General features: G+C 46.9%; 1 protein-coding gene across 1 annotated transcript in view; it reads right to left on the bottom strand.

The window, feature by feature from the left end:
* The window catches only part of LOC106585727 (nucleosome-remodeling factor subunit BPTF), a 51,254-nt gene that overhangs the window by 4,625 nt on the left and 19,721 nt on the right, over nt 1-26,908 (bottom strand). The window contains exons 8-30 of the mRNA XM_045713258.1: nt 25,554-25,702; nt 24,543-24,674; nt 21,990-22,119; nt 21,305-21,440; nt 20,774-20,956; nt 18,472-20,398; nt 17,356-17,480; nt 11,650-11,778; nt 11,263-11,413; nt 10,986-11,025; nt 10,681-10,906; nt 10,255-10,398; nt 7,571-7,701; nt 7,127-7,241; nt 6,694-6,914; nt 6,074-6,299; nt 5,157-5,737; nt 4,289-4,371; nt 3,067-3,292; nt 2,592-2,878; nt 1,884-2,057; nt 960-1,152; nt 499-583 (exon numbers count right to left, since the gene is read on the bottom strand). Coding sequence (XP_045569214.1) covers nt 499-583; nt 960-1,152; nt 1,884-2,057; nt 2,592-2,878; nt 3,067-3,292; nt 4,289-4,371; nt 5,157-5,737; nt 6,074-6,299; nt 6,694-6,914; nt 7,127-7,241; nt 7,571-7,701; nt 10,255-10,398; nt 10,681-10,906; nt 10,986-11,025; nt 11,263-11,413; nt 11,650-11,778; nt 17,356-17,480; nt 18,472-20,398; nt 20,774-20,956; nt 21,305-21,440; nt 21,990-22,119; nt 24,543-24,674; nt 25,554-25,702 — 5,794 coding nt within the window. The remainder of the gene's footprint in view (nt 1-498; nt 584-959; nt 1,153-1,883; nt 2,058-2,591; nt 2,879-3,066; nt 3,293-4,288; nt 4,372-5,156; nt 5,738-6,073; nt 6,300-6,693; nt 6,915-7,126; nt 7,242-7,570; nt 7,702-10,254; nt 10,399-10,680; nt 10,907-10,985; nt 11,026-11,262; nt 11,414-11,649; nt 11,779-17,355; nt 17,481-18,471; nt 20,399-20,773; nt 20,957-21,304; nt 21,441-21,989; nt 22,120-24,542; nt 24,675-25,553; nt 25,703-26,908) is intronic.

Below are 26,908 nucleotides of genomic sequence, written 5' to 3' on the forward strand. Positions count from 1 at the left end.
CCCCCCCACCCAGTCAGCAGGCCGACCCCTTGCCCATATCAAAGAGGGCCTTCTTCTCAGTCATCAGACTTCATCTACAAACCCCAAACTTATGCCGACCGGACAGCCGTGGCCAGACTTGGCTTTTTCTTCTGCAGGGTGAAAAGGTTTCTTTTTTGCGGGCGGCGGACTAGAGTTTCCAGGCCCAGGTCAAATGCACTGTAGTGTAGAAGGCGGCTACTGTAGTGTCCAAGTGCAGAAGTCTCTGGGGTTTTTCCGGCAGCTTATTAACGGTTTGTTTGTGTGGAAGTTCAAAAAGGCCCTGTTGACGCAAGTCCGCCTTTTACATGGGCAGTTTGATCCGAGTTGGAGGCCTTTCCTCTCGAGCAGGGCGACGTGTTGCGTTTGTGTGTGTAACAACTTAGGAGTCCCTTGTGATGGCTATTCCATTTATGACAACAGCACCTCTTTTTACAATGTTGAATCAATGCAAATAGGCAGAACTCTCCCCCCACTCACCCATTGGTTCCTTAATGACTCCGTAGTAGTCTGGGGCGTCATTCGGGTCCACCGGCTCCAGGAACGGCCACGCCATTTTGTGAGCCTGAGAGAGGTAGGGAGAAAGAGAGAGGAGACACTTGAGAGACGTAGAGCAAAAAAAGAAGAGAGAAGGAAAACAAACATGAGGTTGAAAATGGCATTGGAAGCAGCTGGTTCAACACAGATGTGCTCCGGCTACGTCCATGCCATGCGGACAGAGAGGAGGAGGGGAAGAAGAGAGGGAAAAAAAAGGAGGAGAGAAGGAAGAGGAGGGTGGAAAAACCCCTGTAGCCAGGGCAGTTGTCCAAGTGCCGCCCAGGGGACCAGCGTACAGATCAGATAAGAGATGAGAACAGAGGAGGGCTTTGTTTCGTACCGTCCCGACGCGAGGTAGAGGGGGAACGAGGGCGAAGGGAGGAGCATAGGAAGGGGTGACATACCTGTAAGGAGCGCAGGATTCTCCTTAACCCCTCGTTATCCTTGTCGGTGAGCGGCGTGAGCACGGTCATGGCGTCCTCTGTGGACTGGCACTGCGGACACACATACTGGTCGATGTGGTTGGCCTCGCTCTGCAGGATGCCCACGCAACGGCCGTGGTACCAGTTCTGGCAGCGGTCGCAGCCGATGTAGAACCTGAGCAGGGGCGAGGAGGAGGGCGGCAGGGGTGGGTCACGTTCATTGTGCTTGATGAACACGACCATGGTTTCTGTTCCAAGTCCCATTGAAGAAATAGACTCTGGCGTGTCTGAATACCCATAGTTGCATTCTAAATAGTAGGCATTTTGGGTATGTGAAACTAATACATTTTACAGTAAGGAACATTTCAGAAAATGTGTATGCTTTAAAAGCCAGGGTGATATAGACATACTAATTTCTGGTTTTCATCGAGTAGAATTCGCTGCACACTATTGAGTGAGAGAATAGTCTTTGGAGTCCCATGTGTGTAGGGGAATAGGGGATGTGCTCTACCAAAATTAACGAATGGCGGGAATCAACGCAATTGCGCATTAGATGACACATTCTCAGTATGGATGAGCCTAGTACGCTGATACGTGTTGCTTGGAGGGTTGTTTTTAGTAAACAGAACGTCTAAATAGCATGTAGTACGATTAGTACACGGTGTGTAGTTTTAGTAAGTAGTAGGCAAGACAGATTTCAGATGGGGCCAATGTCTTTACATAAGGAATTCAAGCTCTGTTACATAGAACAACCTTCAACCCTAGACGTCAAAGGAAATATGAAACGATACAAAGTATAACTGAAACGATACATCAAAAGGTCAACAGATATCACCATCTAATAGGTAATATTGTACGTTTTTGCCACTGAGAACCCATACACCACACACACTCCTATGCACTTACTGTGCTTCGTCGTAGGGCGTTCGGCAGATGCAGTAGAGCTCCTCGGTCTTTCCCTCCTGGGCCCGCTTGCACTCGCTGCAGATGTAGTCGTCCATCTTCTTGGCCTCCTTCTCGGTGACGCCCACACACTCGCCGTGGTACCAGCTGGTGCACAGGTCACAGCCAATGTAGAACCTGGGAGAACACAGGACGTGAACGAATGCCAAATCACTATGGGGTCAAATGAGGTCATGGTTTCAGGTACGTTTGTTAGGAATGTATTGAATGCCATTTGTGTGTTGCCATAGTGTTTCAACTTCCTGGTTGAGGGCATTTCAGGAAGTTAAATAATGGAGAGTCACCAGTTAAAGTCCAAACACACCGCAATAATTTCAGGTGAAATTGATCTTCACTTCTGTTAATGTTTGAGCTTCCTCAGAAATGGTTAATGGTATACATTTTGACTGTCTCTTCAGAGAGGCATTGGAGGTAGCTTACTATACATTTAACGTGTTTGAATTATATCGACGCTCCTCAGAACGGCTTTAGATAAGGGTCCCGTTTGCGGTACATAAAACGTTGTGTACGGCCCAAATGGCACCATATTCCCAAGCGCACTACTTTTGACTAGAGCCCAATGGACACCCTAATTGGTGTATAGTGTAGTGCTTTTGACCAGGGCCCTGCATAGGGAATAGGGTACCATGTAGATCACAGCCTGTCTCTTACTTGGACTCGTCGTAGGGCGTTCTGCAGACACAGTAGAGCTTGGTCTCCTTCTTGCTGTCTGAGGTAGCGATCATCTTCTTCTTCTTGGCGTTGGCCGTCGACGCCGCGTCCCTCTCCTCCTCCCGCTTCCGCTTGTGGGCGAAGGCCGCCGGGTTGAGTTGGGAGGTGTGTGTCAGGGCGTGCTGGGCGTGATGCGTGTGTGCGGCGGTGGCTGCCGCCTGGTGGGCGACGGCCTGGGCCCTTTCCTTGTCCCGTCGCAGCTTGGTGAGGTCCCTCCTCAGCTCATCCTGTGGAAGGAGATAAGGGTAGAGAGTGAGATCAAAAGTGTGTGTGTGTGTGTGTGTGTGTTGGACATCTGTGTGCAGCTCTGCTACCATGTGTCCATCATGAGTACAGTATGTTCATGGGAGAATGCAGTGTGTGTGTGTGTGTGTGTGTGTGTGTGTGTGTGTGTGTGTGTGTGTGTGTGTGTGACCTGCGTCTCCAGCTGCAGCTCCTTGTCCAGCAGGGCTCTCTTCTTGAGGATCTCGGCCTTGAGCGTCTCCTTGTGCCGGCAGAGCAGCGACGACAGCTTGGTGGCGTTGGCCTTGGTCCTCTTCTGCTCGCCTGCTTCCTCCTTCTTCCTCTTCTTGACCGCCTGCTTCTCGTCCTTGTCGATCTTGTCCAGGATGAACTTCATCACCTGGTTGCACACAATCATCCTGGGTGGAAGGGGATAGAGACATGTTATATGCCTTATAAGACATTATAAAGGCTCATACATGCTTATAGCCATTTATAAAGACACACAATCCTCCTGAGGGGAGCGGTGGATGGGATTTTAAAACATTTTGTATTTAGGTGACAATGTATCGTCTTCATTTCAGTGTTCCCATCAATGTAACAAGAGAGTTAGCTATGAAGCTCGTTTTCATCCATAGTCCAGTGAAGGAATTTTAAGGACATTTGAAGTGAATACATTTTTGGGGGGGTAATTCAAATGATGAAATCTAAATGGACTTGAAGGAAATGTAAAGTATAATGTTCCCATACATCATAAACCTTTCCATCACCCGTTACCTCACACTACGAGACAAAACACTCTAAGCCAATCGGTAGCCATGTCACGAGGTCACATGTGACAGATGTCAAGAGTGTTTTTGTTCCCTGTGTTTATTTAGAGGTGGGGCCGGAGAGCGATGGAAAGAGAGACTAGCAATAGGAAGCCACTGCTCTCTCTCGCGCACGCACACACACACACACACACACACACACACACACACACACACACACAAAAGCTGTGGAGGTCAAGGTCAACCATGGTTCCCAGACTGTGTACACTGACGTGACTGACCACAAAAGAGAGAGATGGAGGGAGACAAGACCCAAAAAATTGGCCTGAATCCCAAATGAGCCCTGGTCAAAAGTGGTGCACTACATAGGGAACAGGGTACCATTTGGGATAGAACCACAGTGCCCTGGCTTGCCCTGCTCCAGGACTGTAGGTCTGGTTTAAACCCAGTGAGGAGGACACAACACATGGTCTGTCTGTGGTAACCTTTCCCATGACCCAGACACGTTAAATATAACCCCTGGCTTTCTCCACAGGGAGGGAGAGGATGACACCTCCACACACACACACACACACACACACACGGCGGGTCAACACAAGGTCTGATTGTCATGACAACAGCATTAGCTAGCTCCTAGTCCCTCACCTCTGGTTCTCCTCTCTCTCGGCGGGGGACATGGGCTTCTTCTGTTTGAGGTGCTCGATCACCGCGTTCTGCTTCATCACCACCTGTCACAGAGGAGACAGAGGGGTCAGAGGTCAACTCAGGCCTCACACGGTTGCGTCCCAAACGGCGCCCGATTCCCTATGTAGTGCATTACTTTGGACCAGGTTCCATAGGGCTCTGGTCAAATGTAGTGCACTATATAGGGAATAGGGTGCCACTCCAACTCAGGCCTCACACAATGAAAGAACAGAGAAATGTCAAAGACGTCAAATACACAGGAAGCAGGTGTTTGTTACACCGCAGGCAAAATACATGCGTTGTAGAACGCAAGACGCATAAACACACAATAAAGGACCCTTATGTATAGGTTACGTCCCAAATGGCATCCTATCCCCTATATTGGGCACTACTTTTGACACAGGCCCATAGGGCTCTGGTCAAAAGTAGTGCACTATATAGGGAAAAGGGTGCCATTTCAGAGGAACCCATAGTGTGTATGCACTAGACTAGGGGTGCACGCAAGCCACAAACGTGCTCACACACACACACACACACACACACACACACACACACACACACACACACACACACACACACACACACACACACACACACAATCTAAAACAGACAAAGACAGTGGCGGTGGACAGCTTGGAAAATAAACCACAGTCGTGGGAGCAGGCTGTTTGAGAGGACTGTTTATGTGCTGATGTCAGAGAGAGACGGGGCCTACTATACTGTTACACCACCTGTGTCTGGCTGGCTGCCTGAACACACACACACAACACAGACATGCGAGCAAACCCACGTAAGTACACGTTTCTGATATTGACCACTGCGCCCTCACCTGTTTCTGGATGATGTCGCTCTGGCTGGCCGCCGCCAGCGCCTGCTCCCGCTTGGCCTCGGCCGCCAGCCTCTTCTTCTGCTGCTGCTGCTCCCTCAGCTGCTGGATCCTCTGGAGCTGCTCCTGCACGCTGGCCGTCTGGATGGCCACCACGTTCTGGATCGGACCTCCAGGCTGGGCTCCACCGACCCCGGGTTGCTGGATCTGGATGGGAAGCTGGAGCTTCATCTGCTGGGGGAGCGAGCCTCCGGAGGTCCCCTGTTGGGCCTGGAGCTGAGCCAGGACCTGGACCTGTTGCTGGAGGCCCGGGACAGTGATGAGCTGGTGGGGGGAGCCCTGGAGCTGGAGGGTCTGCTGCGGCCGGCCCGTGGGGGTGCCGGGGGGGTGTTTGAGGGACTTGACCTGGAGGGGGGTGGGGGATTGGATGGGCATGTGGGCCTGGGTCTGGGAGGGGAGTTGGCCCTGGGGGGTGGCGGATGGGGGGGTGCTGGTGGCCAGGGCGGCGCCAGCCTGGATGGGAGCTGCAGCCTGCTGGGCGGGCTGGGCAGGGGTCTTGGTGGTCTGGCCCGGGGCGGTGGGGGCTGAAGGGAGGAGAGGAGAGAAAGGGGATGGGCAGACCTTTAGAAGACACACAGGCTATGAATATTTTATACAGGTGAATATTTGAATGGTAAAACAATAATCTGCGAGTGTATATGTGGCTGCTGATAGGCTACATAACATTTGGGTACTGGGTCCTGTTCAGTGGGCACAAAACAGGATAAAACACTTTTGACATACTACCGTACCCTCTCACTGTCTGTTAGAAAACATTTCCCCCTTTTGTGTCTACTGAACGCAGCCCTGCAGTGGATGATGGAGACTGTGTGTCCGTATCCGTGTCAATAATACACACTATTATTCGCTCTTTTGACTACCTGTGGAGGTTGGGGTAGCGGCAGGGGCCATGGGGGTGAAGAGGAAGCGTTGGACATGGCCGTTGGGCATGGCCGCCTGCATGAGCTGTTGACCGGGCCCGGGGATGACCGTGACCCCCTGGGGGATGACCTGCAGCTGGCCCGTGGCCTGGCCTTGGCCCTGGATCATCACCGTCAGGCCCTGGGCCCCGCCGCCTGGCCGCTCTACTGCCTGGCTCTGCTGCTTCTGATGGGGGGAGAAACAGGGAGATGAGGGAGGGGTGATGCTTTCGGAGGTCATTTACAGGTGCAACGGCAGCCTGGTCCCAGATCGGTTTGTCATGCAATATATAGCAACGACCATAGGAGTTGGCTAGACAAACTGATCTACGATCAGGCAAGGGTGCACTACTCTTTAAAAAAAACCAAACAGACCATGTCGAAACTAGCACATATAGATATACTAACAAGGACATGAAAATGAGTTATTCTGATCTTTCCTGTTGAATAGGACTAAAATGAAAACATACTCGTTTTGAAAAGTGCAGAATTACAATACACTAGGTGGGCCGAGCAGAAACCTATTGTCCCACTGTTGCCTGACATCAGTTGAAGGGTTATTATGGGGTAGCTGATGTTACCTGGGTGAGCTGGGTGAGTTGAGCCAGGGTGAGTTTGACCTGGCCCTGGCCCTGCTGTACCCGCTGCTGTGGTGTCTGGGCCGTGATGGGCTGGCCCGGGGTTTTGGGGGCACTGCCCACCCTCTGTCCGGCCACGGTGGTGACGGGGCTGGCACCTGAGATGGCCGTGGACACGGCCTGCCCCCGGATGATCTGGGTCACCACCTGCTGGCCCGCCTGACCTGGAGGAGGAAAACACACACACACACACACACGTAAGTGGACACACACACACACACACACACACACACACACACACACAAAGTCCAGACACACAAACAGACCGAAAGGCAGACAGACAGAGTCAGAACATGCATGAACACAAGTTCGTGAAAGAGACTATTCTAACTGGCCTATCATGCTAAAATGGAGTAGGTAAATACAAACAGCCTACCTTGCTGCACCACGAGGGGGGTTCGGAGGATGGTTTTACCCATGGCGCCTGTCTGATGGATGGGGGTGCGGAGCACGGTCATCCCCGGACGGATCTGGCCTCCAGCGGTGAGCACCTAGAAACACAGCCAAGGTCAGAAACACTGGGACTTCCCCTTATACCACAGGGACGACACGGACACCAGTGAAGGGTTGCTGTTAATAGTTCACGGGGAATTCTTTCAATAACGTGTCGATCACGTGTTACCGCTACTGACCGGTTTTAGAGGGCTGTGGGGAGAAGGAGTGACAAGGGGGCAGGGTGGATGTTGGTAAGGAAGGGGGAATTTGAAGATCTAGGCGGGGTTACCGTAAAGCACTCTGTGACAACTGATGGTGGAAATAGGGCTTTATAAATAGATGTGATTGACTGACCGACAGGGAAAGATGGTCTATGGGGTGTTACCTGCTGTGGTGAGCCTGGCATGCCCGGCCTGATGTTTATGGTTGTGGTGCGAGGCTGGAACGAGGCAAAGGTCTGGGCGCCGCCAGCTTGGCTTGAGGGAATGATGCCGAGCACCTGCTTCTGAATCATACCTGAGGAGAGGAGAGGACCTATTATTACTGTGAACCCACACATACAGGATTGGTATTTATCTAATACTTGTTAAAAAAGGACCTGTAAGTAAACATTTCACTGTTAGTCTACACCCGTTGTTTACAAAGCATGTGACAAATAAAATGTGATTTGATTTATTTCACCATAACATGAGCATTATGGACAAAATCAATACTCAGAATATTACATTTTCAGAATACACTTGTGTGTTATTCTGACTTTTGATGATCAAACGCTTCACATTTAAAAGACAGAAATGAATCCACACCAAAATTCACCAACATCTGTTAAAAACGAGAATCCTACTCCAGCTTTTCACTTTTGTCTTTTGGAAATGAAGAAAACTCAAACGTCTCCTCAAGGCTATACCGGTTTCACTTTATCAGGTATAGAAACAAACTATCCATTCTGCACATTTCATGATGTATCAAAACGTCACTCAATAAATGACTTGTGGATTTTGTTCCTTTCAAGTCGCAACCCTCTCTGATCTTGACCACAGTAAATATTAACCCAGCAAGTAAACAACATCAAAACTATCTTCAAACGGGGTATGTTGGTTTGAATCCATCACGTACGACCCGCTCATAAACCATGTATGGATTTTCCTTGAATTCATACGTTTTTATTTTCCTCCGACAAAGCAAGTGTTTCATATTCATTACTTTGGCCGCGCTTCAGTATTTACGAACTCACGTGGACACAGGACGGCAATCGAAAGGAAAATGCGTTTCCTCAAAAGATCTGATATTTTTTTTCTTCTTCTCATTCTCTTCACCATCTCCTCTCTCTGTGTTTTTTTGTTGCCTTTTTTTCTGACCACAAAACCCATCAGGTAAAGCTATACATCAATGTTTTCCCCTCTTCAAATAGCAGAGGTTATACCAGCTACAGTAGAAGACTGGGGAGTTTCATTTCTGGCACCGACATCAAACGCCCACTTCATAAGAGTAGCTGTTTGGAGAGTCGGTGAGCTAGCGAGCAAGCGACACAGAAAGAAAGAGGGGGGTAGAAATCCTTCCATCCTCCATCTCTCTATAGTGGGTTACCTGTCTGACGAACCAGACCTCAAGGTAAACTTGTTTTCCTGCTCCGCTTCCTTAGCACGTTCCAAAACAAACAGGCATTGAAAAAGTCACGCTGGAAAAATATACTACTGCTCTTTACTACCAGCTCTCTCTCTCTTCCTTCCTGGTCGACAGGATGAAACATGGATGTCACTAGACAGGAGCACTGTTTGTTTGCGGAGTAATTTAGCCTCTTGAAACATGGATGTGGCTTGTGTGTGTGAGAGAGCATGTGTGTCTGTATATATATATTGTATATATTTTCAAGGAGTGTAGCCATGAGCCTGACCCCCCTTTTATATAGATAACTGGAAACAGGAAAGATTTTGTGAAATATGGGAGGCAAAAACGGGTTCAGGACAAGGTCATGTTTTTGCATTGTATGAGTTTTAGTGTTTTATTTTATTTATCTAGGCAAGTCAGTTAAGAACAAATTCTTATTTACAATGACGGCCTACCGTGGAACAGTGGGTTAACTGCCTTGTTCAGGGGCAGAAGGACAGATTTTTACCTTGTCAGCTCGGGGATTCGTATTAGCCAGTAATAACGAGGAAAAAGCTAAGCCTTATTGAAGTAAGACAATGTTTCGGCGCAGATAAGTCTACAAGCATAAGTTCAGCATCTCCCCCTTTTAGCCACTAAAACTGCCACACCTACAATCACTCACACACTAACAAACCAAGTGTTAGTCCAAGTCAGTCATCGTGAAGCATTAATACTCACAGATATTCAATGGGAATTTCAATAAATTGCCACTTGGCTGAATAAACAAATGAAGTATGGTGCCTTTAAACAGTGTTGTACACGCGTCATTAACCCACTGTTAAAAGGTGAACTCAAATGGGACAGTGGTGCTAAAAATATGAACCATCGCCTCATCCGATGAGTCAATATTGACATCTAAATTAGCTAGCGTGCCACTTCAAAAGACGGTCTGGCTATGTTCTTAGACTACACAGTCTACCGTTCTGTCCCACCTAAAATAACAACGTTCTATTCGATTACCATGCCGACAGGGCACAAATAGACATGATGTGCATGTGCCACTCCAGACTGAGCCACTGAGTAACGGCTTGGCGCTTAGCGGTGCACCACAATGGGGTTGGCATCGAGTGGGCACCGCACCACTAGCCTGGTCAAGAGGACAGACCTTACCACAGGGTTGTGCCACATCAGGTGTGTGAGACAGTGCTTCCGTCAATAGCGGTAAGTTAGGTTAGTGGTTGGAGAAGACGGCGGTTGGTAGAGAAACATTTTGCTTTCAGTCATCCATCCTTGTCATCATGGAAAAAAAGGGAGGAATGAACGATGCATTTGAACAGCATTTAAAACAGCACCTCTCTCTCTCTTGTTTAATTTAACATTATTTTACCAGGTTGTCCCATTGAAGTCATAAAATCTGTTTTTCAAGTGAAACCTCTCTCTCGCTGCGTCTCAGGTGTGGGCACAGGGGAGTTACTGTACCTCCTTGAGTGGTTGGCACGTTGACAGTGACAATCTTGCTGTTGGCGGGCAGCGGTAGCTTGGCGGTGAGCACCTTGCCCCCCATGGACGTGCCCGTGATCTGGAAAGTCTGTCCGGCCGACGTGGCCACCGTGCCCGGTGAGGCTACAGGGAAATATGCAAATGAGGCTCCGCTCGAGAGTCAAACAACAACCGCTGTTAAACAAGCACAGCTGCTAACGCTGACTAACAGATTTAGTTTGTTAGGGGTTGATTCATACACAAACCACTACTACTTTCTACTTGCAAGGATTCCCTACTAAGTAAAAGATATCACTTAAGTATAAATAAAATCTGAACACATTTGAATGAGATTCAATTAAGTAATTCTCTTTACCAATCTACTGGCTTGTGAACAAAGAAAAGGACCTATGACCTTTGACATACCTCCACTGGGCTGCCCCTGCTTGACCCAGGAAGCAAACGACTGCTGGAAGTTCTTGTTCTGCTGGAAGGTGATGGGGGTGCCCACCTTGGTAGCCAGTACCACTTTGGTTCCGGGGGTGGCCTGGCCCGATAGGGTCACTACCTTGGGGGTGGAAGCTGGGGTGGCTGGGCTCCCCGTGGTGGTGACGGTGGTAGAGCCAGTGCCCGTTTTCTGGTCCAGACGCTTCTAGAACAAGAGAAACCGTGAAATAATCTGGAAAACACAAAACATCCCCATTTTTCACACAGCCAGTGGTCCTACTCACCTTGGCCTGTTCCGCCGCCTGGGCTTTCTCCTTCTCAACCCTGTGAAGACAAAAATAAATGTATCATACACAAACCACAGAAAGAGCTGGAACATAACTATTTTTTCCCCAAATGAATGCAATTAGCTATACAAAAACTATAGTATATCAAATTTATGAGTCGAAGTGAGGTCATAACAAAAGATAATGACCATTGAATTTACAGTTCACTCAAGAGAACAGCATGGAGTAAGCAGTTACTATGCCCCCTAGATCTAGTGCCCCCGTGCCCTCTGACCTCTCGGAGAAGGCCCTGATCTCCCAGAGATCCAGCTCCTCCTCGGCCACCCAGGACTCAATCACCACCGGCCCAGTTTCCTTTTTGGGCTCCGGCTTCTTGGGCCGCAGGTTGCTGGAGCGCAGGCCTTTCCTCTGTGGCGTGTGGGTCTCTGTATGTGTATGTGGAATGGATGCAAGAGAGAGGGGGACGGTAAGGGTGGTGCAAGAAAACAAAAGTAGAGGGGGAAGGAGTGAGAGAAGAATAAGAGAGAGAGAGAGAATCGAGTCAAGAACGACATAAAATGAAGCAATGAGAAAAAATTAGAATGATGAGAAAAAAACACCACCACTATTCTCTTTTACATTCCATGTGGAGTTTTATTCTAGCCGGCTGCTTCTCCCTCACCTTTCGGGGTCTCGGGAGTGCCGAGGGGGCAGATGATCTTGCGGATGCAGTATTCCGAGCGGATGCCGTAGGGCCCCACGTCGCGGCGCTTGATAATCTCTGTGGTGGTGATCTCCGTCTCGGAGGTCTCTGTTGCAATGAGTGGGGATAGGGCTGGGTTGGTGTAGGATGAAGGAGGAGGAAGATGCAGAGAACAGCTCCCAAGACATGACACAGCAACGACTTAATACGCTGCCATTCAATACAGTACACAGGAATGACATTCCATGGGAAAAGCCTCGGACATTTGAGTAAAAAGTAAAAAGGAGAAGCAGAGGAAATGGGCTTCATAGTGGATATTTTAGGATATATACTCCCCTACGTATTTATTTGGACAGTAAAACTAAAACCTTTAATTTGGCTCTATAACCCAGCATTTTGGATTTGAGGTAAAAATGTTCATACGAGGCGACAGCACAGAATGTCACCTTTTAATTTGAGGGTATTTTCATACATACAGTGCCTTGAGAAAGTATTCATACCCCTTGACTTATTCCACATTTTGTTGTGTTACAGTCTGAATTCAAAATGGATTAAATATATATTCACATCCTTGAGCCAATACTTTGTAGAAGCACCTTTGGCAGCGATTACAGCTGTGAGTGTTTCTGGGTAAGTCTCTAAGAGCTTCCACACCTGGATTGTGAAACATTTGCTCATTATTCTTTTTAAATTCTTCATGCTCTGTCAAATTGGTCGTTGTTTATTGCTAGACAACAAGTTTCATGTCTTGCAATAGATTCTCAAGTAGATTTAAGTTAAAACTGTAACTCGGTCACTCAGGAACATTCCTCTCCAGGTTTCTTCCTAGGTTCCTGCCTTTCTAGGGAGTTTTTCCTAGCCACCGTGCTTCTACAGTCGTGGCCATAAGTTTTGAGAATGACACAAATATAAATTTTCACAAAGTCTGCTGCCTCAGTTTGTATGATGGCAATTTGCATATACTCCAGAATTTTAGGAAGAGTGATCAGATGAATTGCAATTAATTGCAAAGTCCCTCTTTGCCATACAAATGAACTGAATCCCCCAAAAACATTTCCTTAACGTCTCCTAAAGTTGATTCAGCTGCGGGATCGGAGCACCACCAGTACAGAGCTTGCTCAGGAACGGCAGCAGGCAGGTCTGAGTGCATCTGTACGCACAGCGAGGCGAAGACTTTTGTAGGATGGCCTGGTGTCAAGAAGGGCAGCAAAGAAGCCACTTCTCTCCAGGAAAAACATCAGGGACAGACTGATATTCTGCAAAAGGTACAGGGATTGGACAGCTGAGGACTGGGGTAAAGTCATATTCTCTGATGAATCCCCTTTCCGATTGTTTAGGGCATCCGGAAAAAAAGCTTGTCCGGAGAAGACAAGGTGAGCGCTACCATCAGTCCTGTGTCATGCCAACGGTAAAGCATCCTGAGACCATTCATGTGTGGAGTAGTTTCTCAGCCAAGGGAGTGGGCTCACTCACAATTTTGCCTAAGAACACAGCCATGAATAAAGACTGGTACCAACACATCCTCCGAGAGCAACTTCTCCCAACCATCCAGGACCAGTTTGGTGACGAACAATGCCTTTTCCAGCATGATGGAGCACCTTGCCATAAGGCAAAAGTGATAACTAAGTGGCTCGGGGAACAAAACATTGATATTTTCGGTTACCGGCCCAATGCTCTAAACCCTAGGCTACTGGCCGCCCCGCTACCTGCATGTTTTGGAATATTTTTATTCTGTACAGGCTACCTTCTTTTCACTCTGTCATTTAGGTTTGTTGTGGAGTAACTCCAATGTTTTCTCCTATCACAACCATTAAACTCGGTTACTGTTTTAAAGTCCCTATTGGCCTCATGGTGAAATCCCTTAGCAGTTTCCTTCCTCTCTGGGAATTGAGTTAAGAAGTACACCTTGATCTTTGTAGTGACTGGGTGTATTGATACACCACCCAAAGTATAATTAATAACTTCACCATGCTCAAAGGGATATTCAATGTCTGCTTTTAAATTTTTTTTACCCATCTACCAATGGGCGCCGAAGACGTGAATGTCGATTAAGGCAGCCCCCCTGCACCTCTCTGATTCAGAGGGGTTGGGTTAAATGCGGAAGACACATTTTAGTTGAAGGCATTCAGTTGTACAACTGCCCCTTTCCTTTTCCAATAGGTGCCCTTTTTTTGCGAGCCATTGGAAAACCTCCCTGGTCTTTGTGGTTGAATCTGTGTTTGAAATTCACTGCTTGACTGAGGGACCTTACAGATAATTGTATGGGGCAGAGTTGCGGTCATCTTTCAGAAATCATGTTAAACCCTATTACTGCACACAGAGAGTCCATGCAAGTTAATGTGACTTGTTAACCCCCTAGAGTCGATTGACGCGCCGGTGCGTTAATGTAAGTTACATAACAAACAAATCCCCATCAAAATCCATCAGTTTAACCCTCCTGTTGTGCTCGTTTCATGTTAATTAATTCTGTGTTCCCGGTCCAAAATGACCGCCCCATTATAGCTGATTATAAATTCATAATAATACATATATTATCACCTAACGTTGTGTTAGATCTTTTTATCACGTTAAGTTCTTGTGAACATTACAAGTTTTGAACTTCTATTTGCTATTTATGGCCTGTAGGCCTCATTGACCTGAGCTCATACAACTCGTTTTTGAGTAAAAAAAGCATAATGTATGGATTATTTTGACTATAACAAATACTCAGATGAAATGTATTGTGCTATTTATCAGACTCATTTGTGTCAAAGTTTAATAATGACTCTCTCCTCCTCACCAGTGTCATGATCAAAGATATGATCAAGAGCCTCACATACAGTATATCGTTCGGTCATTGTGCTGCCACAGAATGAATTGTGAGCAAGGCCTCAAAAAAGCTTTCTATACCAGAGCTGTGAGGAAAGTTCTATATATTATTGAAACAATGTTGCGATTGTTTGTGAGAATGCTGACAGGTGTGGTTCCCGTGGGGGAAGATTCTATTGGGGAAAGGTTCCCGTGGGGGTTGCCATGGAAGCCAAGAAGGGAAGTGAGGTGTGTGTGTGTGCTCAAACACACATGCATGTGGGGGTCTGGTAGAGGAAGTGTGTCCATCTGATGAATGGGCATGTGCCTGAACTCAATTTTATACACTAATTGTAGTCTCACCCATTCATTTCTAATGACCGGTCATTTTTGACCGGGAACACCACAGGTGTACAAAAGTTAAATATAACCCCCAAAACGTAATGAAAATCATCAAAATGTATTTTGTGTGTTCAGATGCCCTGTGTGGACAAAGTCATGGAACATTATGACAATCAGATTAAATTAACTACAATTTTCAGAGAGAAAACTTGTAAATTGGTCCAATTCGACAAGAACTCAGCAGGAAGGAAAAGCTAGAGATATCTGTTTAATTGAATGAGTCTCAATCCAGCACATCCGCCATTGTCGCACTTGCACATCGGAGGTGAAAGGTGGCAGAACTAGAGCGGTGTTTGTCAGACCATGAGACATCCAGAAAAATCATTCTTCTCACGTAAACGTCTGTAGAGTCCGAACGGTGTGGCCTACAAACTATTATGACCCCTCTATGGAAAAGGGAGATACTGTTTTGCTATACGACCCCTAAAAGTGTCAGGAGACTAGTCTGAAATAAGTACCGTAGATGTAATTTGCTTGGTAGCAACCAAACCGTTTGAGCTACAAACGAATGGGCAGCACATTTTTACTCCTGAACTTATTTAGGCTTGCAATAACAAAAGGGGGTGAATACTTATTGACTCAAGACATTCATTTTTTTTTAAATTGGTTCATATTTTCACTTTGACATTATGGGGTATTTGTGTAGGCCAGTGACAAAAAAAATCTACATTTAATACATTTTAAATTCAGGCTGTAACACAACAAAATGTGGAAAAGGTCAAGGGGTGTGAACACTTTCTGAAGGCACTATCAGTTTCACAGTTGAGAAATTAAAGCACTTTATGTATCTAGTCCCCCAATTAAAAGGTGTCATAAGTATTTGGACAAATGCACTCGTATGTGTAGTAAAAAGTTTGGTAATTGGTCCCATATTCTTAGCATGCAATGACTACATCAAGCTTGTACACTTCCCCTACAATGTACACTACCGTTCAACAGTTTGGGGTCACTTAGAAATGTCCTTATTTTTGAAAGAAAAGCACATTTTTTGTTCATTAAAATAACATCAAATTGATCAGAAAGCAGTGTAGACATTAATGTTGTAAATGACTATTGTAACCGGAAACGGCAGATTTTAATGGAGTATCTACATAGGCGTACAGAGGCTCATTATCAGCAACCAGCACTCCTGTGTTCCAATGGCACGTTGTGTTAGCTAATCCAAGTTTATCATTTTAAAAGGCTAATTGATCATTAGAAAACCCTTTTGCAATTATGTTAGCACAGCTGAAAAATGTTGTTCTGAATAAAGAAGCTGGAGCATCAGCATTTGTGGGTTCGATTACAAGCTCAAAATGTCCAGAACTTTCTTCTGAAACTCGTCAGTCTATTCTTGTTCTGAGAAAGGAAGGCTATTCCATGCGAGAAATTGCCAAGAAACTGAAGATCTCGTACAGCGCTGTGTACTACTCCCTTCACAGAACAGCGCAAACTGGCTCTAACCTGAATAGAAAGAGTGGGAGGCCCCGGTGCACAACTGAGCAAGAGGACAAGTACATTAGTGTCTCTAGTTTGAGAAACAGACGCCTCACAAGTCCTCAACTGGCAGCTTCATTAAATAGTACCCACAAAACACCAGTCTCAATGTCAACAGTGAAGAGGCGACTCCGGGATGCTGGCCTTCTAGGCAGAGTTGCAAAGAAAAAGCCATATCTCAGGCTGGCCAATAAAAAGAAAAGATTAAAAAAAAGAAAAGATTAAAATGGGCAAAAGAACACAGACACTGGACAGAGGAACTCTGCCCCTTCACTGTTGACGTTGAGACTGGTGTTTTGCGGGTACCATTTAATGGAGATGCCAGTTGAGGACTTGTGAGGCGTCTGTTTCTCAAACTAGAGACACTAATGTACTTGTCCTCTTGCTCAGTTGTGCACTGGGGCCTCCCACTCTTTATATTCTGGTTAGAGCCAGTTTGTGCTGTTCTGTGAAGGGAGTAGTACACAGTGTTGTACGAGATCTTCAGTTTCTTGGCAATTTCTTCATTTCTCAGAACAAGAATAGACTGACGAGTTTCAGAAGAAAGTGCTTTGTTTCTGGCCATTTTGAGCCGGTAATCAAACCCACAAATGCTGATGCTCCAGATACTAGTCTAAAGAAGGCCAGTTGTATTGCTTCTTTAATCAGAACAACTGTTTTCAGCTGTGCTAACAAGGGTTTTCTAATGATAAATTAGCCTTTTAAAATAATAAACTTGGATTAGCTAACACAACGTGCCATTGGAACACAGGAGTGATGGTTGCTCATAATGGGCCTCTGTACGCCTATGTAGATATTCCATTATTCCATTAAAAATCAGCCGTTTCCAGCTACAATAGTCATTTACAACATCAACAATGTCTACATTGTATTTCTGATCAATTTGATGTTATTTTAATGGACAAAAAAATGTGCTTTTCTTTCAAAAACAAGGACATTTCTAAGTGACACCAAACTTTTGAACGGTAGTGTATATGGGTGGGTGGGTGTTGCGGTACATGCAGAGAAAGGATGGTCTACCTGTGCGCGTGGTGCCTACAGCGGCGGAGGGCTTGACGGCCATGTCGTCCCACCTCAGACAGGCCCACAGTAGCCTCAGCATCAGACTGACTCCTGCCAGGGACTTCACTGTCTGGAGACGGTACCTGCAGAGAGAGACAAATAGGTTACCACACACACAGGAGCACAAGCGCGTGCACGTACACACATATACGCACGCGCAAAGACAACTGTCTGGGGTCACCAACACACACAGCCTATGTCTGCTACCATAAAGGTACATGAGCACATACACACTCACACAGAGTTCATAAAATGAATAAGTCAACCCTGGCAGCCAGGTAAAATGACCGTGTTGGTTCCTTGTTACCGAGGTTGGCTATGAACCTGACTCTTTGGTATGCTTCCTCAATTGGCCATTTAAAAAGGTTGAACAAATGTAAAAAAAGAAAAGAAAATACAAAAAAACATATTGGGACAGTAAAGGAGTGCATCCCAAAAGGCACTCTAATCCCTATAGAGTGCACTACTATACCATAGTATGCCATAGGGCCCCGGTCAAAAGTAGTGCACTATATAGGGAATAGGGTGCCATTTGGGATGCACACAGGGAAAGACATTCCTCCTTGTCCAGTGTGACTGACTGGCCACAGGCAGGGAAAACATCCTCAGAGTGGTTAATGCGCAACGCGAATATCCTGACACTTGCAGACCGCCAGTATGATTCACGTCTAGCAGTAAAAAGGCAGTGGTCAAAATAACCTGAGGTCTCTCTGTGAGAGCCACAACAGAGTCACAGGGGCCAAACCCACTACCGGCAAACAGAAGGCATAACCAACAAATCAACAGGACAGACGTGAATATCGTTCGCCGGAGCATTAATGCTCGAGGTTCCAGTTTTTGTGGTGCAGTGACTGTATCATAGCTCAGAGTTGATGGAGTGCAAGGCTGAAACTAACGCTAATCATAAATCAGATGGAGCACTAGAAAACTCATATTTAAGGCCCTGAGTTTTCCCTAGCCAGGTAGTCTGGCAAAACTCAGGGCCTTAATCATATCAAATAATGCAGTTAGTTAAAGCGCTAACCCGTTGAAAACAGGGGAGCGAATGAGAAATCTTAAAAACTGTGTTCTCACCTCCATGTGATGCCATAGGTGGGTCTGGGCGAGGGGTAGGGCCAGATGTCCGGGGCCGGCTTGGCGTTGTAGCTGAAGATGGACACCTCCCGGATGCCACCCCGCCGTGCCAGCTTCTTCAGGTCGTTGTTGGGCAGGACAAAAATGCTCTTACGCTGGCTCTTGGTAACAAACTTGCGGTAGGATGGCAAGGCGGTTCCCGAGCGCGTCTTCTTGGTGCGCGAGAACTTGAGGAGGCGAACGCGGCCCTTGGTGGAGGTCGTCGAGGTCACGACCCCCGAAACAGAGGAGGTTGAACGAGAGGACTCCTTGTGGGCGGCGATGAGCGTGGTCTTGTACTCGGTCACCGTTTCGCTGTGGCTCTCGTCCGATTGGCTGTCGGGCGTGGGTGAGCGCATTTTGGTCACGGTGGTTTTGGTCATGGTGGTGAGTGTGGACACCGCGCTGCTCTCGGTGGTTGAGACAATGGGCGCGGGCGTCGTCCCCAAAGAGCTTGAGACCCCCGCCGTTAGCCGAGACTCTGTGGATACCGTGGTGGTTGTGGTGGTTACCTGGGTGAGTATGGTCTTACAGAGGGATCCCACCCCACTGTTGCTGCTCTCCTCCGCAGAGCGCACCGACGAGGGGGACATTTTGTTGGGCGTGGCAGCATCGAGCTTAACTTCCATGGGCTGGGTGTTGTTAAGCTGCTGGGTGCTCTGGGTGGTCGTAGATCCGAGCGCCTCCATGTTGTTTTCCAGCCCGGCCACCTTCACCGGGGGCTGGCAGTCCTGCACCGACACTATGACCTTGCTCTCCACCTCTACCCTTGGAGCCGGCCTTGGTTCCGTGCTGTCCGGCCCAGTCCTCTCGGCTACAGGGGCCACATTGCCGTTGAGCAAGGGCTTATGGGTAGAGCCTACTTGACCCTCTCCCTCCGCCTTGCCTAGGCTGTTCACTTTGACCTCAGAGCTGTTAGTGTGAACGTTGGAGGGCTCGTTAGGAGTTAGTAAAGAGTTGGTCAAGGCTTTAGCCTCCACGCTGTCATTTCCATTGATCTGAGGTAGAGAGGAGTGCTGGGACCCAGTGGCGATGGCCTCAGTGATGCTCTGTCCATTGCCCTGCCTCTGCTCGGGCCCCTTCCCGTTCTTCTCTGTGCTTTGCTGGGGGGGATTAGGAACAGTAGTTGCACTATGGCTGCCCTCCTGGGTTATAGTGCTTGGAGAAATCGTTGTGGAGTGTGGTTTAAAAATGGCCACTTCAGGTCCTGCACCCTCGGTGGAAGTGGGCTTGTCGCTGGAAGACTCTGATGGTCTACCAGTGTAGTGGATCCCACCCGAACTCTGAGTTTCCATTGGTTCTGCTGTGCTGCTGGGCCTTTTAAGGCCTTCCTGCCCTGAACCGACCCCTGTGGGCCCTATAGTCCTCTCAGGGAGGTTTCCCTCCTGTTTCTGGGGGGTCATTTGGTTTTGTGTCCTAGGGAATGCTTCAGCTGCAGGCTCTTTGGCTGGGGTCGCTGTGGCTGGGTGAGGGAACCCCTCAGCGGTCTTTGAAGGGCCCGCCTGCACCTCCCCTTTGACTGACAATGGAGCAAGCGCAGGTGGCACCGAAGGGGTGCTGAACTCCAATTTCACTGTGGGACTCTGGGCCTGGGTCGGAGTTTGGGGCTGGAGTGGGGTCTGCGGCAGGGCCGGGGTGGTCTTCACTGGGGTAGGCTTGGCCAGGGAGACCTGAGCCCTCTGCTTCTCCTCCAGTGCGTGCTGCTTGACGCGCCGCTCCAGCAGACCGTCCAGCTTGGAGGCCTTGACCTTCTTCTTGTAGGCCACGCGCATCAGGAAGCCCTGGGCCACGTCCACCACGTCGTAGTTGAAGGGCCTTGCATTCCCCTCACCGAGCTCCTGCCTCACGGACGTTGTCTCCGTCTCGGTCCCTGGGCTGCTGCAGGTTCCTGAGAGAAAAACAAAATGGACACATAAGTTACTGGATCATCCTTTTTATCCTCTCGTCAGAACAATGGTGAAGAAGCTTAGTGCCCAAGTATGGAAGTATGTGAGCCTCCCTTCACATTGGCATGTAGAGCAGTATGAGATCTGATTGATTCAATAATACGTGTGACTGATATTGCACGTGTTAGTAAGCGAAGTTAAAGCTAAAAATCAATAAGGGAGAATGACCGTCTATAAAAGCGCTAACCTTTTTCATCATCTTGTCCTGAGTCTGAGAGGCTAGGGTCCACCTCCATCTTGTCAGCAGCCTCCTCTGCAGCGTAGTCTTGCATCTTCACTTTTGCTGGCCCGTCACTCTCTTCTTTCTTTCCCTCATCTGGCTTTTCCATCGTCTTCTCTCCCGACAGGCGGTCTGCTGAGGGCTCTGGGGTGGTAGTGGTTAGCACCCCCATCTTTCTCTACGGGTCTTCTGCTTCCCTGGGGTTCTGAAACTACAGTTTTGAACAACCTTGGCCTTGGACCCAAGTCCAGCAAGTTGCATTTCTCGCCACGTCTGGCAGCTGCAAAGGAAGAAAACATACATGTTTTAGTTATCATAGACACATTTATATTAGTAGACAATTTCACAGAGGACATTATCCCATGTGACTTAATAATTGAATCGTACATTTCTCACAACTTGTAGCAATTAAGAAATAAGAGGTGTTTGACAGCTACATTTGTCCACTGAATTCCTTGATTTCTTTCAAACCAAATCATAGAGATGGATAAATATCTCTATTTGGATATATTTCGTTTTTGCATTGACATTGCCAGTGCCGTCACAGATGCCATAAAGGCACAGATACAAAGATGAGAGCTCTATCTATCTCTATGAAGAGGACACAAACTAGAACGCTCCTGCTGACCTTCCAGCTCGGTGCGGTAGTTGGCGTTGGTGTTGCCGGGCAGCTTGGTCAGGAAGCGGTGCACATGCGTCTTGCTGATCCAACTCCAGCCGCCCCAGCCCGTCACGCGATACTCCTCTCCCTTCTGCTTCCACACCTTCACACGGGAGAGAGAGAGAGAGAGACAGACAGAGACGGAAAGAGCAGAATGACGGAAGTGGAAAGGAGAGAGAGGGGGGAGGGTACAAAGGGAAGAAAGCGGGCAGCAGAGAGAGAAGGGGGGAACGAGTGATAAAGAGGACAGGAGTGAGAGAAGGGGGAGAGAGAGAGAGAATTGAGAGGGCCATAGGGTATTCACACCCACCATTAAGTAAACACATCTAGTAGGGCCACTATGTGAAAGTTGACACTCCCCCCGGAGCTCGGACACTCACGCCTCATCAAAGGGCTTTCAGCACCGTTCGCCATTCTGGGAGGCAGGAAGTTGCAATTAAACACGTCCTGGCGATTAGGGGTGATGGTGAACGGCCCGGTCATAAATAGAGTGGTAGCGCTTGGACTTAAAAGGGCCTGGGCGCGGTCGGTAAACAAGGGCCAGATGAAAAGGGTGTATGTGTCTGTGCATGTGTAGCAGCCCTTAAGTGTGTGTATGTGTCTGAGTGAGTGTGTCTGTGTGCAGGTGTGTGTGTGTGTGTGTGTGTAATACCTGGTGCTTGATGGGGAAGGTGTACTTGACCCAGGTGGCCTGCTGCATGGTCTCCTCGTCCTCCAGCTTCTTCTCCCTTTTCTTTACCTTCTCCTTCTCCTCCCGCTCCATGGACGTCATACGGTGTAGCCTGCATGGTGGCACAGAAAGGGAGACGAGAGAGAAAGTCAAACAGTCGGTTCAAAAGCGGCTTCCTTCAATACACTCTGCTGTGAGTGAAAGGTCTGGGCTAGCCCGGATCAAAAAGTAGGAGGGTAACTCCCTCGTTGCTCTTGGCAAGGCCCCATGCAACACACACACAAATGATGCGAGCCCCTTGACTGACTCTGCACACCCACCCTTACTATAACATAACCAAGTCTTAAGGAGGGGGATTGGGGTCTATACCCATCAGTAGAACAAGTAGCAGTGTTTCCCCCAGTATATAAATATTGTGCAACACGCCGGGGGTGGGCCATTTGATCTGCTGCTGATCACCTCTGGGTAAACTGGTCTTCGTGTGAGGGACGGGAGGGGACAGAGGAGCTGCTAGAGCAGGGCAACGTTCTAAATGGCACGCTATTCCCCATGTAGCGTACTACTTTTGTAGTGTACTATACAGGGAATAGGATTCCATTTGGAAGGCACTGTGTGCCAATGTTTATACAAGCATATCACTTTGAATGCATTGCTTCATACTATTTTTAGGTTTTATTTAACCAGGCAAGTCAGTTACAAACTAATTCTTATTTACAATGACGGCCTACTTGTAAAGCCCCCCCCCCCAACCCAGACAACGCTGGGCCAATTGTCCGCCGCCCTATGGGACTCCTGATCACGGACCGTTGTGATACAGCCAGGGATCGAACCCGGGTCCTTAGTGATGCCTCTAGCACTGCAATGCAGTGCCTTAGACCGGTGCATCGGGAGGCCCACTAGGGATGCAACAAATCTTTTGGGAGTCCTTTAGCACCCAGCTCCTCAAAACCTCTAGCCACTAGATGTGCTTTAGGCACTATTCCAGTTAAGGATTCTTTAAGGGTACACACCCACCTTGTTTAGACACATTTTTGGCCAATGTCTTTGACTTCCACAAACACTCCATTTTTCCTCCAATTACAGGGCTCATCTAGCTTAGCTGAGTCAAAAGACACACCCTTTTTTTCAAGTACACTTTTCATTTTGAATGTCATTCTGTTTCTCGATTTTCCATTTGTTCAATTCTGAGCTTATCTACTAGTGACAGGTCAGCTGACCCTGTTGTACCAGAAATTATAGCTGGTTCAGAGTTGTACCAGTTCTGGTGTTTTCCTTTGGCTTTTCCTGCTCGTCCAATGACGGTTGCTGTATGTGGAATACCATTTTCTTGTCCATGTATTTAACAGTTGTCCAGTTTTCAGATTGGAACAACCATGTTGTCTTAACACATGTGGCTGTTGTTGGATGTTTTCCTAATTTGAACTCTCAACAGTATTACCTGTGTCATGGTTGAAGGTCTCTGCTCAATTTCCTGTGTCAGTTTCAGTGTCCATTAGGGATGCACGATATATCGGTGAACATATCGGAATCGGCCGATATTAGCTAAAACCGCCAACATCGGTATCAGCTGATGTCTAGTTTAACACCGATGTACAAAACCGATGTCAAAGCTGACGTGCATACCTATATAATGTAGGTACATGACGTAATGACGGCACGTAAAATTCTGCGCTACACGTGCAACACAGCATTCCTAACACACAATGTCTGCTGTGTGGATCGAGCAGTCAACAAGTCGAGCAGTCATTTGAAAGAGAAAGAACATTTCAGCAAGACAACTCAAAAGGCAAAATCCATTAAAGCCAAGATAATGGAAATCATTTCCATTGACAATCAACGGTTCTCTGTTGTGGGCTTTCGCCGACTGGTCAAGCACCGGTTCGCACTACCAAGTGCGACCTGACCGGAGTTACACAGTAATAGCTTCACTGCTATTAGCTTCACGACATACATACTATGGAATGCCGTTTGGGTCTTCCTGTGTCAAAAAAGATACAGTAGCACTGTCAAAGCTGTACAAAAATGCAATACATGGCTGCCATTGCACTCAGGCCAGGTTCATCAACAAGACTCCTGCGCAGGCGCACTAATAACAGAGTGATAGAGCCGTAATAACAGAAATATAGGGATACTTAAAACATTAACTTAAGTGGTCATTTTGTTTTTTTACATGCAAAAGTGAAATAGGTGTATTTATGCTGTTGCACAGATCGCTTTATATACCGTATCTATTCAAAGAAACTACAGATAGTTTGAGAACTTTAGCATGACAGAAATATAATGCTTCTTTGTTCACATCTCCAACCACCCCGCCCTGGGTATTCAGCAGCTGCCACTGGTCTAGGGTTTGCACTTGTTCTAAGAAGTCCGACTTTGAAGTGGCTGCAGACTTGTATGATTAAATTGTATTAAGGAATTATTTGAAGTGGTAATGTAAAGATGACATAACACTGTAAATTAGGTTCCCTTGATGATTTGATGGCAGTTTAAAGTGAAAGACGTGACTGCGTGTGTGTGTGCTCTGAGTCTACTCGCCTAGTGTGTCCCAGAGAGTCCTTCCAGACAGGGAGCAGGGCCACAGGTTTGATGGCACACTCCAAGATGGCCATGGCCAGGGCAAACTCCCTGGCCTTACTGCACATCTGCACCGCCTTAATCCAGTTGTTCCTGATGAAAACCAAAACAAAGCCAAAGAGAGTCAGACAATGGTGTCATCCATCATATGGAAGCATGGTGACATCAGACAATGACAGTGTGACTTTATCTGTCACCTGGGACTGCTGGGATCAGAACTGAACAAGAGCAGAAGACGCTAACTTCAACGAACATTTAAAAACAAACATGTTAGCACCAAATTATGTCACAAATTACTATCTAAATGATAGCCTGTGCCCCCTCCCCCAACGAGGAAGAGCACACAATGGTTAAACGAACACTTAACCCCCTAAGGTCGATGTCCACGCCCCCTGCATACATTTCAATTAGCATAATACAACAACAGAAAAAATAAAAAACTCAGTTTAAGTTAGAGATTGTTTTTTTGCATTGGATCAGTCTCAATTCACCTAATCCGCCTATGTCGCACTTCCGCATCTGCGGTGAAAGAGCTAGAGCGGTGTTTGTCAGACCATGAGACAAATGGAGACTGTTCAATGCCAAAAATAAGGGGTTAAATACATGTCCAAAAAAATGTATGTTTCCCAATCTTTCTTCTCTCTCTCAGATATAGGACAGACACTTGAAAACAAAATTCCCTTAGATTTTTTTGAGGGGACTGATGTTCAATGTAGTGAATCTGCTATTCAACGCGTTTGTATGGGCTAATAGCAGTAACGCAAAGAAATATAATCATTCTACATTTTGTTTTTATACTTCAAGGGGTCTTAAAATTCTAAATCAAATAGCTTAGTAGAACCCCCCCACACACACACACACCCCTGGCTTAGACTCTTATGGGTTAAAAACATTTTGATCAAATTCTTACATAACATATAAATCAACCAACTAGGATCTCAAAACCACCCAGAGCCCACATTCCATCCGTACCGGTGTGAGGCCCAGTTGGGGTGCATGAAGGGTGCGGGCACGTTGGTCTCCAGCTGGATGATGGTGAGGCGCAGCGTGGAGATGGTCAGCACTTTGGAGCCGTGGATGGAGCCGTTCCACTTGAAGTCGCCTGCTGGCGTCATGCAAAACTGGATAATAAAATACGTTTTATAAGTACAGAGCTTTTCTTTACATGGGGAAATCACAAAGCACTGTACATCTAAAAGAAACTTAAAATTGCTTTAAGGAGCAACAATTAGAAAGATGGAAGAAAACAGCTCAAATCAAACAAGGAAGACTGAAAGGTGGCATCAAAGGCTTAACTTCTATGGGCTAGCGTCCCACCTGTGCGACACAGCCAGTGAAATATCAGGGCGGCAAATTCAAAAACAACAAAATGTCATAATTCAACTTTCTCAAACATACAACTATTTTACACCATTTTAAAGATACACTTCTCCTTGATGTAACCACATTGTCCGATTTCAAAAAGGCTTTACAGCGAAAGCAAAACATTAGATTATGTTAGGAGAGTACATAGACAAAAATAATCACACAGCCATTTTCCAAGCAAGAACATGTGTCAATAAAACCCAAAACACAGCTCAATGAAGCACTAACCTTTGACGATCTTCATCAGATGACACTCCTAGGACATTATGTTACACAATGCATGTATGTTTTCTTCGATAAAGTTCATATTTATATCCAAAAACAGCATTTTACATTGGTGTTCAGAAAATGTATTCCCACCAAAACGTCCTGTGAATGTGCACATCAATTTACAAAAATACTCATCATAAACGTTGACAAAAAATATTTAAGAATTATAGATAGACTACCCCTGGAAGCAACCGCTGTGTCAGATTTTAAAATAGCTTTACGGAGAAAGCACATTTTTCAATATTCTGAGTACATAGCTCAGCCATAAACTCAGAATTAGTATTAGAAATATTCTCTTACCTTTGCTGATCTTCGTCAGAAAGGCACTCCCAGGACTGCTACTTCCACAAGAAATGTTGTTTTTGTTCCAAATAATCCATATTTATGTACAAATACCTCCGTTTTGTTCGCGCGTACAGATCACTTATCCAAAGGCATAACGCGCGAGCGCGGAACGAGAAGCATGTCAAACGCTGTTTAAAATAAATCTTTATGGTATTTTTTATGTTAAATTGCGATAATATTCCAACCGGACAATAGCATATTCATTCAAGAAGAAAAAGAAGGAACGGCGTGCTCGCGTGCCCGCGCATATCCAATCCCTTTGTTGCCAGGCAGACCACTCAGTGAATGAGCTCTTATACTCTGCCCAGTGACAGGAGAATGCTCAAACCACTTTCTGAAGGCTTTAG

Source organism: Salmo salar, chromosome ssa02 (assembly GCF_905237065.1).
Source record: "Salmo salar chromosome ssa02, Ssal_v3.1, whole genome shotgun sequence".
Lineage (NCBI taxonomy): Eukaryota > Metazoa > Chordata > Actinopteri > Salmoniformes > Salmonidae > Salmo > Salmo salar.